The sequence below is a fragment of the Arachis duranensis genome, chromosome 4 (genome assembly GCF_000817695.3).
Source record: "Arachis duranensis cultivar V14167 chromosome 4, aradu.V14167.gnm2.J7QH, whole genome shotgun sequence".
Classification (NCBI taxonomy): Eukaryota; Viridiplantae; Streptophyta; class Magnoliopsida; order Fabales; family Fabaceae; genus Arachis; species Arachis duranensis.
In genome coordinates this window covers 81,795,766-81,811,418 of record NC_029775.3, presented here as the reverse complement: position 1 = coordinate 81,811,418, position 15,653 = coordinate 81,795,766, and the positions used below count along the sequence as shown (strand labels likewise).

Genomic DNA, 15,653 nt, shown 5'->3' with positions numbered 1-15,653 from the left:
GACAAGCAACAATTTAAGTTTGGTGTTGTGATGAGCGGATAATTTATACGCTTTTTGGCATTGTTTTTAGGTAGTTTTTAGTAAGTTCAAGCTACTTTTAGGGATGTTTTCATTAGTTTTTATGCTAAATTCACATTTCTGGACTTTACTATGAGTTTGTGTATTTTTCTGTGATTTCAGGTAATTTCTGGCTGAAATTGAGGTACTTGAGCAAAACTCTGATAGGAGGCTGACAAAGGACTACTGATGCTGTTGGAATCTGACCTCCCTGCACTCAAAATGGATTTTCTGGAGCTACAGAACTTCAAATGGCGCGCTCTCAACGGCGTTGGAAATTAGACATCGAGAGCTTTCCAGAAATATATAATAGTCCTTAATTTATTTGGGAATTGATGACGTAAACTGGCGCTCAACGCCAGTTCCATGTTGTTGTCTGGAGTAAAACGCCAGAAACACGTCACGACCTGGAGTTGAACGCCCAAAACACGTTACAACTTGGTGTTCAACTCCAAAAGAAGCCTCAGCTCATGGATAGATCAAGCTCAGCCTAAACACACACCAAGTGGGCCCCGGAAGTGGATTTATGCATCAATTACTTACTCATGTAAACCCTAGTAGCTAGTCTAGTATAAAAAGGATAATTTACTATTGTATTAGACATCTTTGGTCTCAGTTTTATTTTATTTTTCATCTGAGGAGAATATTGATCACGTTTTGGGGGGCTGGCCATCCGGCCATGCCTGAGCCTTTCACTTATGTATTTTCAACGGTGGAGTTTCTACACACCATAGATTAAGGGTGTGGAGCTCTGCTGTACCTCAAGTTTCAATACAATTACTATTATTTTCTATCCAATTCGAATTATTCCTATTCTAAGATATTCATTGCACTTCAACTTGATGAATGTGATGATCCGTGACACTCATCATCATTCTCACTTATGAACGCGCGTGATTGACAACCACTTCCGTTCTACCCTAGACCGGGCGCATATCTCTTGGAATCCTTAATCAGAATCTTCGTGGTATAAGCTAGAATTGATGGCGGTATTCATGGGAATCCGGAAGGTCTAACCTTGTCTGTGGTATTTCGAGTAGGATTCCGGAATTGAATGACTGTGACGAGCTTCAAACTCCTGAAGTCTGGGCGTTAGTGACAGACGCAAAAGAATCAATGGATTCTACTCCAACCTGATTGAGAACCGACAGATGATTAGCCGTGCTGTGATAGAGCATTTGGACCTTTTTCATTGAGAGGATGGGATGTAGCCATTGACAATGGTGATGCCCTACATACAGCTTTCCATGGAAAGGAGTAAGAAGGATAGTGATAAAATTGGATAAAAGCAGTAGGAAAGCAAAGATTCAGGAGGAGCACAACATCTCCATACGCCTATCTGAAATCCCCATCATTTGATTACATGAGTAACTTTATCTTTATTTTATGTTTATTATTTATTAATTTTCGGATCCATAATCAATTACTATCCGCCTGACTGAGATTTACAAGATGACCATAGCTTGCTTCATACCAACAATCTCTGTGGAATCGACCCTTACTCACGTAAGGTTTATTACTTGGACGACCCAGTACACTTGCTGGTTAGTTAAACGGAGTTGTGTCCACACATAGCAAAGAGCCATTATAATTATTCCATACAACAATAAAGAGTACAAGTACGAATCACAATTTCGTCCACCTGCATCCCATGTTCACATACAGATGGGTGTTGGCAGACTCGCGTACACATGATAATGCTCACGTATGCATGGCATATCAAACATGGAAAAAAGCTGATGTGCTTCAGAAACCAATTTTCAGCCCAAATTTCAAACCTTCATATTTTTTTTTTCACAAAATTTTTTTTTCAACCATTTTTAATCTGTTGGAAAGATCAATAAATGCATTTTCAGAAAACTCTAGTTTTGTAAAATTCCAAACTCCGAGAACCGAGTTACAGCCCGTCGAAGTTGGCCGAAAATCAGTTTTAATAAAAAAACAGCATTTGCCAACTTTCCCAAAAGTTCACAAGCCAAAACAGTTTTTAACATCAACAAAATGACCCCAAACCAAATCAATTCACATATTCACACTCAACCAAATTCAAACCTACTTCATCTATACATTTTAAGTCAAATTTATCAACTTCACACCTCAAATCCTCAATTTTCATGATCTTATCAATCATTCCAATTTTCACACATTCAATACCAAATTTTTCTTTCAAACTCATGCATCATCACACAATTCAATCACCACACCATTCTTACCTTTTTCTGGTCTTCGGCCCAAATTCACAGGTTTCGGCCCAATATTCATCAATTTAATACATAATTCATAAATACATTATTCACCATCCAAATCATCAAACTCCACAACACATTAACTATGCATAATCACACAATCCTCATCCAAATCATCAATTACCACAACACATCATCTACACATATCAAATTTCAACCAAATACACAATTCAAACTTAATCCTAAGGACATCTAGCCTAGAATTTCATATTACGTTATACAGTATTTAAATAGAACTTTAATCGTACCTCTTGGAAGCCAAAATCATGCCTCTCGCTTAGCTTGCCTGCCTCCTAATGTTGCTTTGATAACTCTTGAGGTACACTTAGCTACAATACAATGTGAATTTTTAAAATTTTCAGAGCAATGTACATGACATTAGTTAGTATAAGGGTCCTCATTACAACAAAAATTAGCATCTTGTTTCTCTTTGACTATTAATTGATATTATGCCTTTAACTTGTGCAAGGAAAATTGTTCGCTCTCCGCATGGTGTCATGCATGAAAAAAGTTCTTTGATATATTATGATGTTAAAGGAAAAGATGGATTATTTGTCTGGATTAGCAAAATAGGGATTCATTGATATTATTTATGAAATTTGATTGTTGTATTTTGATTAGTTTTATTTGTTCTATTTTTACTATAATTGGCCATCAGTTCAGCAACTGCATTCACTCATAATGTAAATTTTATAATGCAGTGGATATGATATAATATATTTTAATTTGTGTCGATTGGACTAAAAACATATCTATTTTATGATGTAAATTTTATGATTTATATTACTTAAATTTATTTTTTTAGATAAATTTTTGTAATTATCATAATTTTTGGATATGATTATGTTTTAAAAAAATAAATCTTACAAAATAGAGTAAGCCATGGTCACAGTTTTAAGATAGCGTGACCATAGATTAGGCTATGGTCACGATTTTACAAAATGATGACCATAGAGTAAGCTATGGTTAAGTTTTAAAATAGCGTGACCATAGATAAGTTATGGTCACGCTAAAACCGTGACTATAAATTAGGCTATAGTCATGGTTTTACAAAAAGGTGACCATAGAGTAAGCTATGGTCACAATTTTAAAATAGCATGACTATAGAATAAGCTATGGTCACGGTTTTATAAAAATGTGATCATAGAATAAGTTATGGTAATGGTTTTAAAGTTGCATGACCATAGATAAGCTACGGTCACGCTAAAATCATGACGATAGATTAGGCTATAGTCACGGTTTAAAACTAGAGCGACCATAGAGTAAGCTATGGTCACAGTTTTAAAATAGATTATCTATGATCACACTAAAACCATGACCATAACCGTGACCATATATTAGGCTATGATCACAGTTTTTACGCGTGACCATAGAGTAACTTATGGTCACAGTAAAAAAAACATGACCTAAAGTGTCAAAAAGAAAATATTATTATAACCGTGACAAAAAAACCGTGACTTTAAATAAAAAAAATGTGACCATAGATTTATGATCACATCAAAATAGATTACAATTTAAAAAACGTGACCTAAAGTTAAAAACAGTGACTATCACCCTTTTTACTAGCTATAGTCATGGTTTTTTTTTTTTTTTTTTTTTTTTTTTTTTTTTTTTTTTTTTTTTTTTTTTTTTTTTTTTTTTTTTTTTTTTTTTTTTTTTTTTTTTTTTTTTTTTTTATTTGCATCCAAAAACTATCGTTGATTGTTTCTTAAATCTTTTGACGGTCGAACCAAGTCTTTAAAATGGGCACATCCGTGGATGATCTCTTCCTTTCTACCTTGATCCATTGTCTCAACTTTCAGCCGAATATCTCAAATTTTAAAATAACACAATGTTAATTAATTTTCTCAACTGGTAATCCTATTTTTCTTTAAAAAAAGGAATAGTATTGATGTGTAGAAAGAGACATGCGGTAACTACAAACAAAAATAAAAAAGATAATTTTATATAGTTAGTTTAATTTACCTAAAATATAATCAATAAATTTTTAATTATTTTATTAATTCATATGATAATTAATTTTTAACACGTTTCTGAAATCAAAAGTAATACTCTTTCCTTGATGTTTGATGAATAATGCATTAATCATTATCCATATTAATCAAATTAATTAATTTCCAGTAAAAATGAAGAAACAATGTGAAGCCTTAACTTCTAAGTATATATCCACATTAATCATTCTGAGGATGAGCTGCTAAACCATAGCTTTTTAGGTCTCTTTTCCTTTCTATTTTATTTTATTTTATTTTCTAATTTCCAACTAGCTTCCCTGAATGCTGATCCTTTTATAGTAGTAGAAACTGAATCATTATCTATTATTGTGATTATATATATATATATCCTAAAGTAAACCACATCCACATCATCAACTTTTGTATTAACAAATGAGAAAAACTCTTGGAGCAAAGCAAAGGACACTCATAAGCACACAATTTGCCTTTGTTAATTACATCAAAGTTTATTTCATCATCGTCATTGCAGAAACAAATGTGTCAAATGGCAATGTTATGGATAATAAGATATTCCACTTTTGGCCTAATTATATGCATAAGTACAGCCCAAGACACACACAACTGAATTCTTATTGGTTGTAGGGTCAATGTCTCTATTAATTTCTCATATGTTCATCTAAAGTGTGGTTATCTGACTCTTTTTGTCTAAATCACACAAAAGGATTTATTGGAAAAATATAAGATTCTTAGCTATTGAAATATTTTAGTAAATTATCAAAGTTAATTAGAAAGAATTACAAAGTTAAAGGCACTCGATTTAAGTCCAATGGAACAAGGAATGAAGAAAATTATAGTGTTTGATTTCGGACTCGTTATCTAAGTCTCGATTAGTAACCTATGTCAAAGTACTAGATGAATGAGTTCGCCTACACAAAAATAATACGCCCTGTACATAAAAAAAAAATAAATAAATAAAAAATTTTGAGAACAAACAATTTTTAGTAATTGTAGTTAGTATTTGGCTAGTATAAATATTAAAGTATGTTTAATACATAAATTTTATTAATTTATGTATGTCAATTATGATAAGAATTCTGTTAGATAATTAATTATAGTCCAATTAATTTTTGTCAACTCTTATTAGACTGGACCCAAAAGCCCAAATTACCAAACAATCATCTATTCAATTACCCAACTTTTACCTTAATTGCCCTGATCAATTCAAAAAATCACCGTTTAACCTAATGTCCAGTTTTGACCATATCGTTTCACTTCTCCAGTTCTATACTATTCATACACTGGGTCAAGCTGTCCGACCCGGGATGTTTAGCGACAAGCCGACCGACCTCTTCAGGTCAGACTATCCGACTTCTTCTCAAAGAGCTCGGCCAATGCCCGACCTCTTAACAAAGAGCTCGGCCAAAATTGCTACAGAGGCCCAAGAAGGCCCAAATAAAGGGACACAGCCCAATCTAAAGGCGGTTAAAGCCTAGAAAGATAAGGGCAGTTCCCCAGAAGATAAGATGACCTCATTCAAAGAGAAAGATAAGATAAAATAAGATAACTAACTTATCTTATCTAAGAAGGTCACTCTACACCCTTATAAATACACTGGAGCACCCAGGTATAACTCATACTCGGATTCTACTCAATACCTGCTTAATACCCTTGCTAACTTAAGCATCGGAGTCCCTTGCAGGTACCCCCCACCCTCCGGGGACGAAGGATCAGCACCACCACCAAGTCCAACAAGTCGGACACACCAGCTCCGGCCGCCGTACACCTGCCGGACACGTCGGCTCTGACCAACACAGAAGATCTCATCCGAGATCGACCTACAGTTTCAGGTAACCCTCGGAACATTGGCGCCATTGCCGGGGAACCTGGAAGTCATCCCATCACCATGGCGGACGACCATGACAACAACCACGACTCAGATCTAGAGGATAGAGCACAGCACAAAAACGCGGACACAACACTGAAAGATACCCCGGAATCTAACGGGGACAAGAACTCATCAAATTCGGGAGTGATAGAAGCGCTTCAAGATCGTTTAAGGCAACTTGAGAAAGAAACCCAGCATCAACAAGAAGTTGGAAAGGATCTACAAAGAGTGGTAAGGCGACGCCAGGAATTAGAAGATAAACTTCTAAAACTCAAAGCCGATCTCAAAGCCAAAGCTACTCGGTCCACCCCTGAGGACAACTCTCGCAAAGATCAGGATCCATTCACTAGGAAGATCATGAAGACCAACATCCCTAAGGACTTCAAACTTCCGGATATGACTTTATACGATGGCACTATAGATCCCAACCATCATCTTAGCAATTTCAGAAGCAGGAGGTATCTCACGGAGGCCTCAGATGCAATCCGTTATTTTCCATCAGAAGGACAAAGCCAAGCACGCCCCCAGTGTATTAGGAATCAAGCAGGGAGATCGGGAAAATCCTTCACAGCTATAAGGAAAGATTCAACAAAGCGTGCCCGGACATACAAAGTCTGCCAACAGAAGCAGCTATCATGGGCCTCATCAATGGCTTGCGAGAAGGACCTTTTAGCCAATCTATATCAAAAAAGTACTCAACATCTCTAAACAAGGTTCAAGAAAGGGCAGAAAAATATATGAATATGGAGGAGAACTCCCGATTGGGAGACAGCTCAAAAATCGGATTCTCCTAACCCACTACGGGACAAGGATAAAGAGTCCAGGAAGAAAGAAGACCAACCCACTGAGAAACCTATCTCCTGTGAATGTCTACCAAGAGATATACAACACTGAAAAGATCTCACTACCTCGCCCAATCAAACACAAAAGAGGTCGGACGAGTTGACGGTCCACCTCACACCAAAGAGGTTGGACGAGTTGAAGGTCCACCTCACACCAAAGAGGTCGGACGAGTTGAAGGACCACCTCACACCAAAAAGGTCGGACGAGTTGAAGATCCACCTCACAACAAAGAGGTCGGATGTGTTGAAGGTCCACCTCACACCAAAGAGGTTAGGCGAGTTGAAGGTCCACCTCAGACCAAAGAGGTCGGACGAATTAAAGGTCCACCTCAGACCAAAGAGGTCGGGCAAAGGTCCACCTCACACCAAAGAGGTTGGACAAAGGTCCACCTCACACCAAAGAGGTCGGACAAAGGTCCACCTCAGACCAAAGAGGTCGGGCAAAAGTCCACCTCACACCAAAGAGGTTGGACAAAGGTCCACCTCACACTAAAGAGGTCGGACAAAGGTCCCCCTCACACCAAAGAGGTCGGACAAGTTGAAGGAAGAGGTCGGACGAGTTAAACGTCCACCTCACAACAAAGAAGTCGGACGAGTTAAAAGTCCACCTCACAACAAAGAGGTCGGACAAGTTGAAGGTCCACCTCACACCAAAGAGGTCGGACGAGTTGAAGGCCCACCTCAGACCGAAGAGGTCGGACAAAGGTCCACCTCACATCAAAGAGGCCGAACAAAGTTGAACGTCTACCTCACACAAAAGAAGTCGGACAACTTGAAGGAAGAGGTCGGACGAGTTAAACGTCCACCTCACACCGAAGAAGTCGGACGAGCTGAACTTCCGTCTCACACCCCTGAGAGACATGTTCATATGATAAATGGAGGATTCGCAGGAGGAAGGATCTCTAAATCATCTTGCAAAAGACACCTCAAAGAGGTATCTTAAGGAAGGAAGAGAGGTTTGGAAAGGACAACGGAATGCGAACAAGCCTTCCGAGATTTCAAAAATTCCTGGGACAACCACCCATTCTCACCAGACCTTGGGAAAGTGAAGAACTCATATTATACCTCACAGTGGGAAGTCGGGCAATAGCCTCAGCACTAGTCAGAGAAGACGAAAGTGGGCAACAACCCATTTACTTCATCAGCAAAGCTCTACAAGGCGCCGAACTAAACTATCAAAAGATAGAAAAAGTTCGCCTACTCCCTCGTACTCACCTCTCAACAAACTCCACCCATACTTTCAAGCTCACACTATCAGAGTTCGGACCAACCAGCCCATAAAAGGCATCCTACAGAAAACAAACTTAGCTGGAAGAATCCTATAGAGGACAGCTCGGATAATTCGGGGGACCCTGGACAAAACCAGAGAACATCTCAGACAATCCAGGGGACCCTGGACAAAAACAGAAAACGGCTCGGACAAATCAGAGAAAATGAAGTCCGATACATAGAATGCCCGAGCTAATGTACTTTCATAACCAGGTAGCACCAACAGCTCGGACAATTCGGGGAATATGAAGTCCGACACATACCTCGGGAGCAGAATGCCCGAGCTGATGCATTTTCAAAACTAGCCAACCAAGGGGCAATAACAAAAGCTTCATCTAGGCTACATTACAAGACCACAACAAGTCGATCTCAAAGGCGGTATAAGGAATGTACTCAGGGTCAGCCACAGTAACACGCATTAAAACTATGAAATCCAGCTAATCAGACATGCTGTCCGGGATCTTAGTAGACATCTCAAAGACATAGGTCGACTATGGGATTACTACCAAGCACCTCAAGCAAACCAGGAAACAACTCGGACAATAACAGCAAAACATCAAGTGACAGACATGGTAGTAAAAGGGAAACCCCAGGACTCACACGAAAGTCCAGGGGCACTCTTTGGAGGCAACAATAGGGCAGGAACACAGAAAAAAGAAGTCGACAATCTATACCCGAACAGTCTAAACACCTCTCAAACAAAAGGCCAAAACAAAAGCTAGAACTTTTGTACAAAAGGAGTCAAGCAACGATGAAAAGAAATAGGAACAGCAACCAAACCCTAAGCAAAGCACACATTCTTCTCAAAGGCGAAAAAAAAAAAAAAAAAAAAGTCCACTACAATAAAGAGGTCAACTCCCAAATCCAAAGGGAAGAACTTGACCTACTCGGATTAGGAAGGAAGTGTTAAATTGTCAAATGGCCTCAAGATATCATCAGAAAGTAATCCAGTGAAGTTTCACCAACAACTATCTCATCCTATTCCGAAATGACATTAGAATAGGTCGGTCAGGGAAAGGGAAACTAGCAGCCAATTGGAAAGAACCATACCAAGTGTTCAGAGGTACTGGGGAAAGGCTACGACAGAGTATCCAACCTCAAGGGGCAAGAGCTACCAAGGTCATGGCATGCCTGCAATCTAAAAAGGGTGCCAGGCCGAGATCCAAAAAGATTGCTCGACCTAGAAAGGTAAGTACTAACATGTACACACTCTTATCTTCATTTTATTGTTTAAAAGATTGCAGATTCCCTAAAAAGTTTCCTACCAAGACGCCCGACTACGGCAGGTCGGCAAGGTGAACACCAAATTCACCGCCCGATCATGACAAAGTCGGCAAAGATGAAAACCAAATTCATCGTCCGATTACAAAAGCGACAAGTCGGCAAGGTAAAAACCAACTTTGCCGCCCAACCACGATGAAAACCGAATTCATCGGTCGACAAAGTGAAAACAAAATTCACTGCTATACCAAGACGCATTAATCTGAAACGCAAATTTCACTGCCGGATCACGACAAGGTCGGCAGGGTGAAAACCAAATTCACCGCCCGATCACGATAAAAGTTGGCAAAGATGAAACCAGAATTCATCGCCCGATTTCGACAAGGTCGGCAAAAAAGTGAAAGCAGAGTTCATCGCCCGATTATAAAGCAACAGATCGGCAGAAAGTGAAAAATAATTTCACTGCACGATCATGATAAAGACAATCGTCCGATAAAGGTGAAAACATGATTCACCTAAAAGACGATCTAAAGATAGCAACCACCTTCTACAAATCGGCAAAGATGAACACAGAATAATGTAAGAAGTTATCGAAAGTGATCCAAAAAAGAACCTGACGAGGTCTTATGGATTGCTAAATAGTAACTTAAAGACTGGCCGACGTTAAGAAGTCGGACCAAGTCAACCCAAGTTATAAGTAAACCCTGGAAAGAGGTCTGGCCAACCCTATTAAAGAGGATTACTTTAACTTAGAAGGGCCCGACATGACAGAGATGGCCCAAAATGAAAAGTTATAAAAGTAATCCCTTAAAGAGGTCTGACAAAGATCCAAGAAAGAGGATTACAAAAATAACTTAGAAGAGACCGACATAACGAAGTCGGACTCCTACTACCAAAGAGTTATAAAAGTAATCCCTGAAAGAGACCTGACAAAGGTTCAAGAAAGAGGATTACAAAAATAACTTAGAAGGGCCCGACATGAAGAAGTCAACCCGAGCCAATTAAAGCGACAGATTGGACCGACGAGAAGAAGTCGGACCAACAAAAGCTACAGCTTGGACCGACAAGAAGAAGTCGGACTAACAAAAAATGTGCGCTAAACGGACATAGCTTCGGCCAAAAAGCCACAGCTCCACGACAAGGCTATCAAAAATTGTTTAAAGTGACTAAAAAGTGGTCTATGAGAACACTAAAAAGTCGTCGGACAAGTTAGCCCCAAGGACCACCTCGACCAAGCAGAAAGTAGACAAAACCAGAAGTGATCAAAAGAGGTCGGACAACAAAGTACCGACACTCTACAAGGATCCACAAAGGGGACAAAGACATCTCGCAAACGGCCAAGGAAAGGTCAAAAGACCAAAGCCCACTACAAGAAAAACACCCATTCAGGTACACTTGAAAAGTGTAGCCAAAAGTGAAAAAAATGATGCCTTAGGCTACGGCTACGCTTTTTGGGCTACGGCTATGCTTTTTGGGGTGATTCCTATTCGGCCGTTGCCTATTCTCAAAGGCTACGCTTTTCTGCACCAAGGGCTACGCTTTTGGTGTTTGGGAATAGGCTACGCTTTTCAAGTGATGCTGTCCAGGACCAAAGGCTACGCTTTTTAACTTTCATTTTTCCAGAATAAGCTACGCTTTTCAATGCTACTGCATCACTTATAAAGCGTAGCCACATTGTATACCATAGCTACTTTTTATAAGCGTAGCCTTAGATCCCTTTTTTTTTGTATACTATAGCTACTGTATATAAGTGTAGCCTTAGGTCTCATTTTTTTTCTATATATATCTAATAATTATTAATACAACATAATAGTTAATATGATTACATAGCCACATTGTATACCATAGCTACTTTTTATAAGCGTAGCCTTAGATCCCTCTTTTTTTTTGTATACTATAGCTACTGTATATAAGTGTAGCCTTAGGTCCCTCATTGTTTTTTTTATTTTCTATATATATATATTCTAATAATTTTTTTTCTAAAACCTAATATTTAGTAATATGATTATATATTACATGTATAATAATTTTGTATTTTTATTTGAATGAATTGAATATTATAAAATAAAAATAAATACATAATTATACTAAATAATTTCTTTAAATAAATACATAATTCTATTCTACGTGTTAGCGTCTTTTTGAGACTGTTGAGAACAATTTGTGAGTCCTTGCTGCCCAAGACAAATAAAAAAGAATTCCACGACTCTTTGAAGTTCCTTGCTATGAGAAGCCTTCATGTTTCATGAACATTGCATAAAGCAGCTCATTCCATGTATCAGGTACACCAGGCAGACACCAGTGGCTGCAATCTTGCCGATGGAGTGCCGCCGTGCCGCCATTCGGACCAAGATAGTAAATTGATGAGTGTCCATCTTTTCTCTGAGCTGTCATCTCTGTTATATTCAATATTTTCAACTTGACAAGTTCAGTGCTGTTTTTGTGTGATGATAGCAATGAATTGCCTATTTTGAATTGTGACCAGTTATCATTAGGCACTAATGACATGTTAAGCTCTGGCAGTGTTTCCAAATGACAACTTCCACCGCTTCTCCAATCTCCACTTCTGTTCATACATTATTGGATAAATATATGTAAAACTTGGAAGGCAAAATACAAATCATAACAATTGTTGCAACAAATTACAAACCTGAAGTGCACGGGTGTATATGTACGAAAGAAAACTTGACTCTTGTTAAGATTTACAGTATCTTGTATCCAATTCAACACTGTCTCCATTGACTTCCTATATGCATCTTCCACCTTCATTTCCATCTTAACTTCCATACCTTGTTGGAAATAACAGCCCCTAAGCAAATATGAAAAGGTTTGTTTATAGGTTTGTTTATCGAGATTCCAGAATTAATCCATGTATTAAATGATTCTTAAAAGTTAGCACAACACTGCTACCAGCTCAAACAACTAAACCAAAATAACTGTAAAAATTACAGACAAAAAAATTGTAACTGCCATGCAACCATTTAACCACAAATTCAGCACAATCATCATTTAGCAAGAATTAAATTGATATAATCAAACAGATTTGGGACCCAGCAGCAGCAACAGCAATTAAATCATTCAAGAGATAACGGCAAAACAACAAAATAGGGCAGGAAAAAAAAAACAACCTAGAAGAAGGTGGAAATTAGGGCAGAACCGGATAGCACAGGACAGAATAGCAGCAGGCAGAATCGAAGAAAAGGAATTTGTGAAACAGCAGGCAAACACAGCAGACGCTGGTGGTGCTGGGTGAGCCACCAAATTTTGCTCCTGAAAAGGAAACACAATTATGTCCACTAGCAGGTCTCCATAGGAACAGTTTACTAAGTTTTTAAAAATCATAGGGACGCATCAAAGATCTTATTATTGCTTCATCAAAGGACATATGCTCAGGATCTTAGATTTAACAATTTTTTCTATCTTATATTTACTTAATTTGAATTAATAACTTCAAACTTAACTACTTAAAGCATGCACTACTCAATCATTTTTTCCATGAAATGGAATTTTGTAACTCATCAATATGTTCATATATTTCTCTGTAAATAAGCCCCCATATTAGGCATTCACTTTGGCTTCATTCAAAATTTTAGTTGAACCTCAGATAGAAAAGAGAAATAAAGCTGACAGAAACATACCAAGATAAAGTCTTATTGGATGTTGAAAGATAGTTCACGAGCATACCCAAATTTCTCTTGAGGACGCCACGAACTACACTTGAAGTCTGAAAGGGGAGGGGGGAAATTAAAAAATCATCCTCGACAAAACATTAAGGTGTATTGACAGGTATTAGTCATCTTAAATTTTTCTCTTTAAACCATACTCACAACCAGCAAAGCATACAAAATTAAAGATGATTTTTTAAATGCAGAGGTTTCATAGTTGTTTCATGCAGGCTACCTTTATCACCACATCTTTTATGGAAAGACTCATGGAAGTTTACAACATCATCTGAGAAAAAGTACCTAAAGAAGTCTTCAACCTTTATCTACAGTTTGTAAATTTAAAATTTTAAAATTTCTAATAAATTTACAAGACTAATATTACTAAAGTCAACAAGGGAAAACTTGAAAATGAAAAAAAATGGTATTTTTTCTAATAAGAAATACCAGAAAATCAGCTTCTGCAACACCTGTGTATTTTTCTGGGACTGCACATTAGAAAATAAGCTCAGATCAGCAGAGTTTTTGAAAAAATATGATGGATTAATAAAATATATTATAAGTTAAATACAATAGACATTTTTTTATCTTTTTTATAAAAGAATAATTTCATTAAGATTTAAGGAGAAGTATAATATGATAAAAAAGCAAAACAAAGGATTCATCTATAAAGCATGGCTTTTCAAATCCTAAACACAATGGGCATGAAAAATTGATCAATTTTGCTTAGGCAAAGTTTCCTAGGGTTATATATTTAATATTTTTTAACTTCTCAGACCATAAATAAACAGAGGGGTTGGAGAATTTCAAAGACGGGATAATCAAGTCAATTTACCAACTTTTATTTGTAAGAAATAGTAGTTAAGCAAAGATGCCGTTAATTATTTAAGTGTAACAGAGCTGCAATACACTTTCTTTTCTTATCAACAATAGAACCAACTTTCCCACCAATAAAAGTCCTCGACTCATATATATCCACCTAATCGAGAGCAATTAGAAGTAAACATACTAGATAAAATGCATTAGCTAGAATATCCTAATAAATTTAACACCATAATTGTGTTAAGAAACTGACCAAATCACTCCCCTTTGCTTCAAAAATCAAGTTTATCATGTACACCATAACATCCAATTTCAAAATAACATTTTCTTCGTTCCATACTGATAAGTCGCTTTGACTTTTCACATATATTCATAAATCAAAGTATCAAAATGACTTATAAAATATGAAATGGAGGAAGTGTGATATTAAAGATTAAAGGAGCTAAAACTCGTGTCCTTGATCCAAGAGTTCCACTGTAGTTGACATGCCAGAAAGCCAGCTCCAATGATGGCAACTTTTAGCTTTGGTCCTCGATAATGTTCTGGCTCCGGCGAAAACAGCCCTTTTGGCGCTGGCAGGAAACCATTTCATTTGTCAAACTTACAGCTCAGCTCAATTACTTAATAACTAAACCTGGTAACATGGCAAACCAGATTCATTCATAAGCTCACACCACTCCCCTATGATATGTGTTGCGTACTCAGGTTTGAGACTTGATTAGGGTCAATAGTGGATGAGAACTCTTAATATTTTGTGTATAACTGTGTGTGTAGTATAGGTGTGTGTTGTGATATTATAATACTCAAAATTATAGGCTATCCAATTTATGACAAAAAAAAAACATAAATAGAAAACTGAAATATAACATGAGTAACATGGTGAATATGCAGCTAGCATACATAGTAATTAAAATATTTAATAATTGGACTTACAATGTTCCAGCGAATATATTCACCCACAGGCACAAAAATTCAGCAAAAATTAATGAAATTGAAAGTTCAAACACTCCCCTTCCCTCTCTTCCAGTCCAATACAACTTCTAAAATATATTGTTGCCTACAGAGACATCGAAATTAAAATTGAAATGAGAATGAAATGAAAGTTGAAGAGGGAGAGAGAGAGACAGAGGTTAGGAGTACGGACAGGAGCACGGCAAGCCCTAGCTGCGGCGGCGGCTTCAATCGACCCCAGGAGCGACGATTGTGCACGACGGAACAGCCTCCTCTCTTGCGTCGCATCTTCGTCCTCTCTCTCCATCTCGTCTGCAAATCATCTCTCTCTCCCCTCTGGGCTCCCTGCTCTGCGACGGCAATGGCGGCGGCTGCAGCGACGTTGCGGCGGTGACCCCCTCTCACTCTCTATTCACAGCGACATTGCGGCGGTGACCCCCTCTCACTCTCTATTCTCTCGATCGCGCTCTCTCATCTCCGTCTCCCTCCTCTCCTCCCTCTGGTTCACTCTTTCTCTCGGATCTGGGTGTGTGTGTGTGAAAGGGGGCATGGTGGCAGTGGTGAGTGATGGTGAGAATGAGTGTGAGTGTGTGGGTGTGTTAGGGAAGGGTTTTCAACAATTAATTCGAAGGTGATTTGCGAAGGTGAGGGGCGAAACTTTTTTCTGATCAGAAGGCGAAAGTGAGGGTATTCGAAGGTGAGTGTGATTTGGTGATAACGAAAAGAAAAATTACTAAGTGTTTGGG

At 38.0% G+C, this 15,653-nt stretch overlaps 1 protein-coding gene across 1 annotated transcript; it reads right to left on the bottom strand.

The window, feature by feature from the left end:
* Positions 1-11,604: 11,604 nt before the first annotated feature.
* On the bottom strand, positions 11,605-15,214 carry LOC107484772 (protein trichome birefringence-like 11). Its single transcript, XM_052260581.1, has 8 exons — positions 15,097-15,214; positions 14,432-14,528; positions 14,210-14,312; positions 14,044-14,113; positions 13,582-13,622; positions 13,111-13,196; positions 12,123-12,281; positions 11,605-12,038 (listed from the first exon to the last, which is right to left on the bottom strand). The coding sequence occupies exons 1-8, from the start codon at positions 15,212-15,214 to the stop codon at positions 11,696-11,698; spliced, it is 1,017 nt and encodes a 338-aa protein (XP_052116541.1). The 3' UTR covers positions 11,605-11,695.
* Between the last annotated feature and the right edge of the window lie 439 nt (positions 15,215-15,653).

Bases quoted from the DNA above. Each gene is read 5' to 3' on its own strand.
- LOC107484772 (XM_052260581.1), bottom strand. From the start codon at position 15,214: ATGGAGAGAGAGGACGAAGATGCGACGCAAGAGAGGAGGCTGTTCCGT. The intron at 14,529-15,096 runs GTACTCCTAACC...GTTTCCTGCCAG, and splicing joins GGCTTGCCGTGCTCCTGTCC to CGCCAAAAGGGCTGTTTTCG. The intron at 12,039-12,122 runs GTTTGTAATTTG...ATGTATGAACAG, and splicing joins TATACACCCGTGCACTTCAG to AAGTGGAGATTGGAGAAGCG.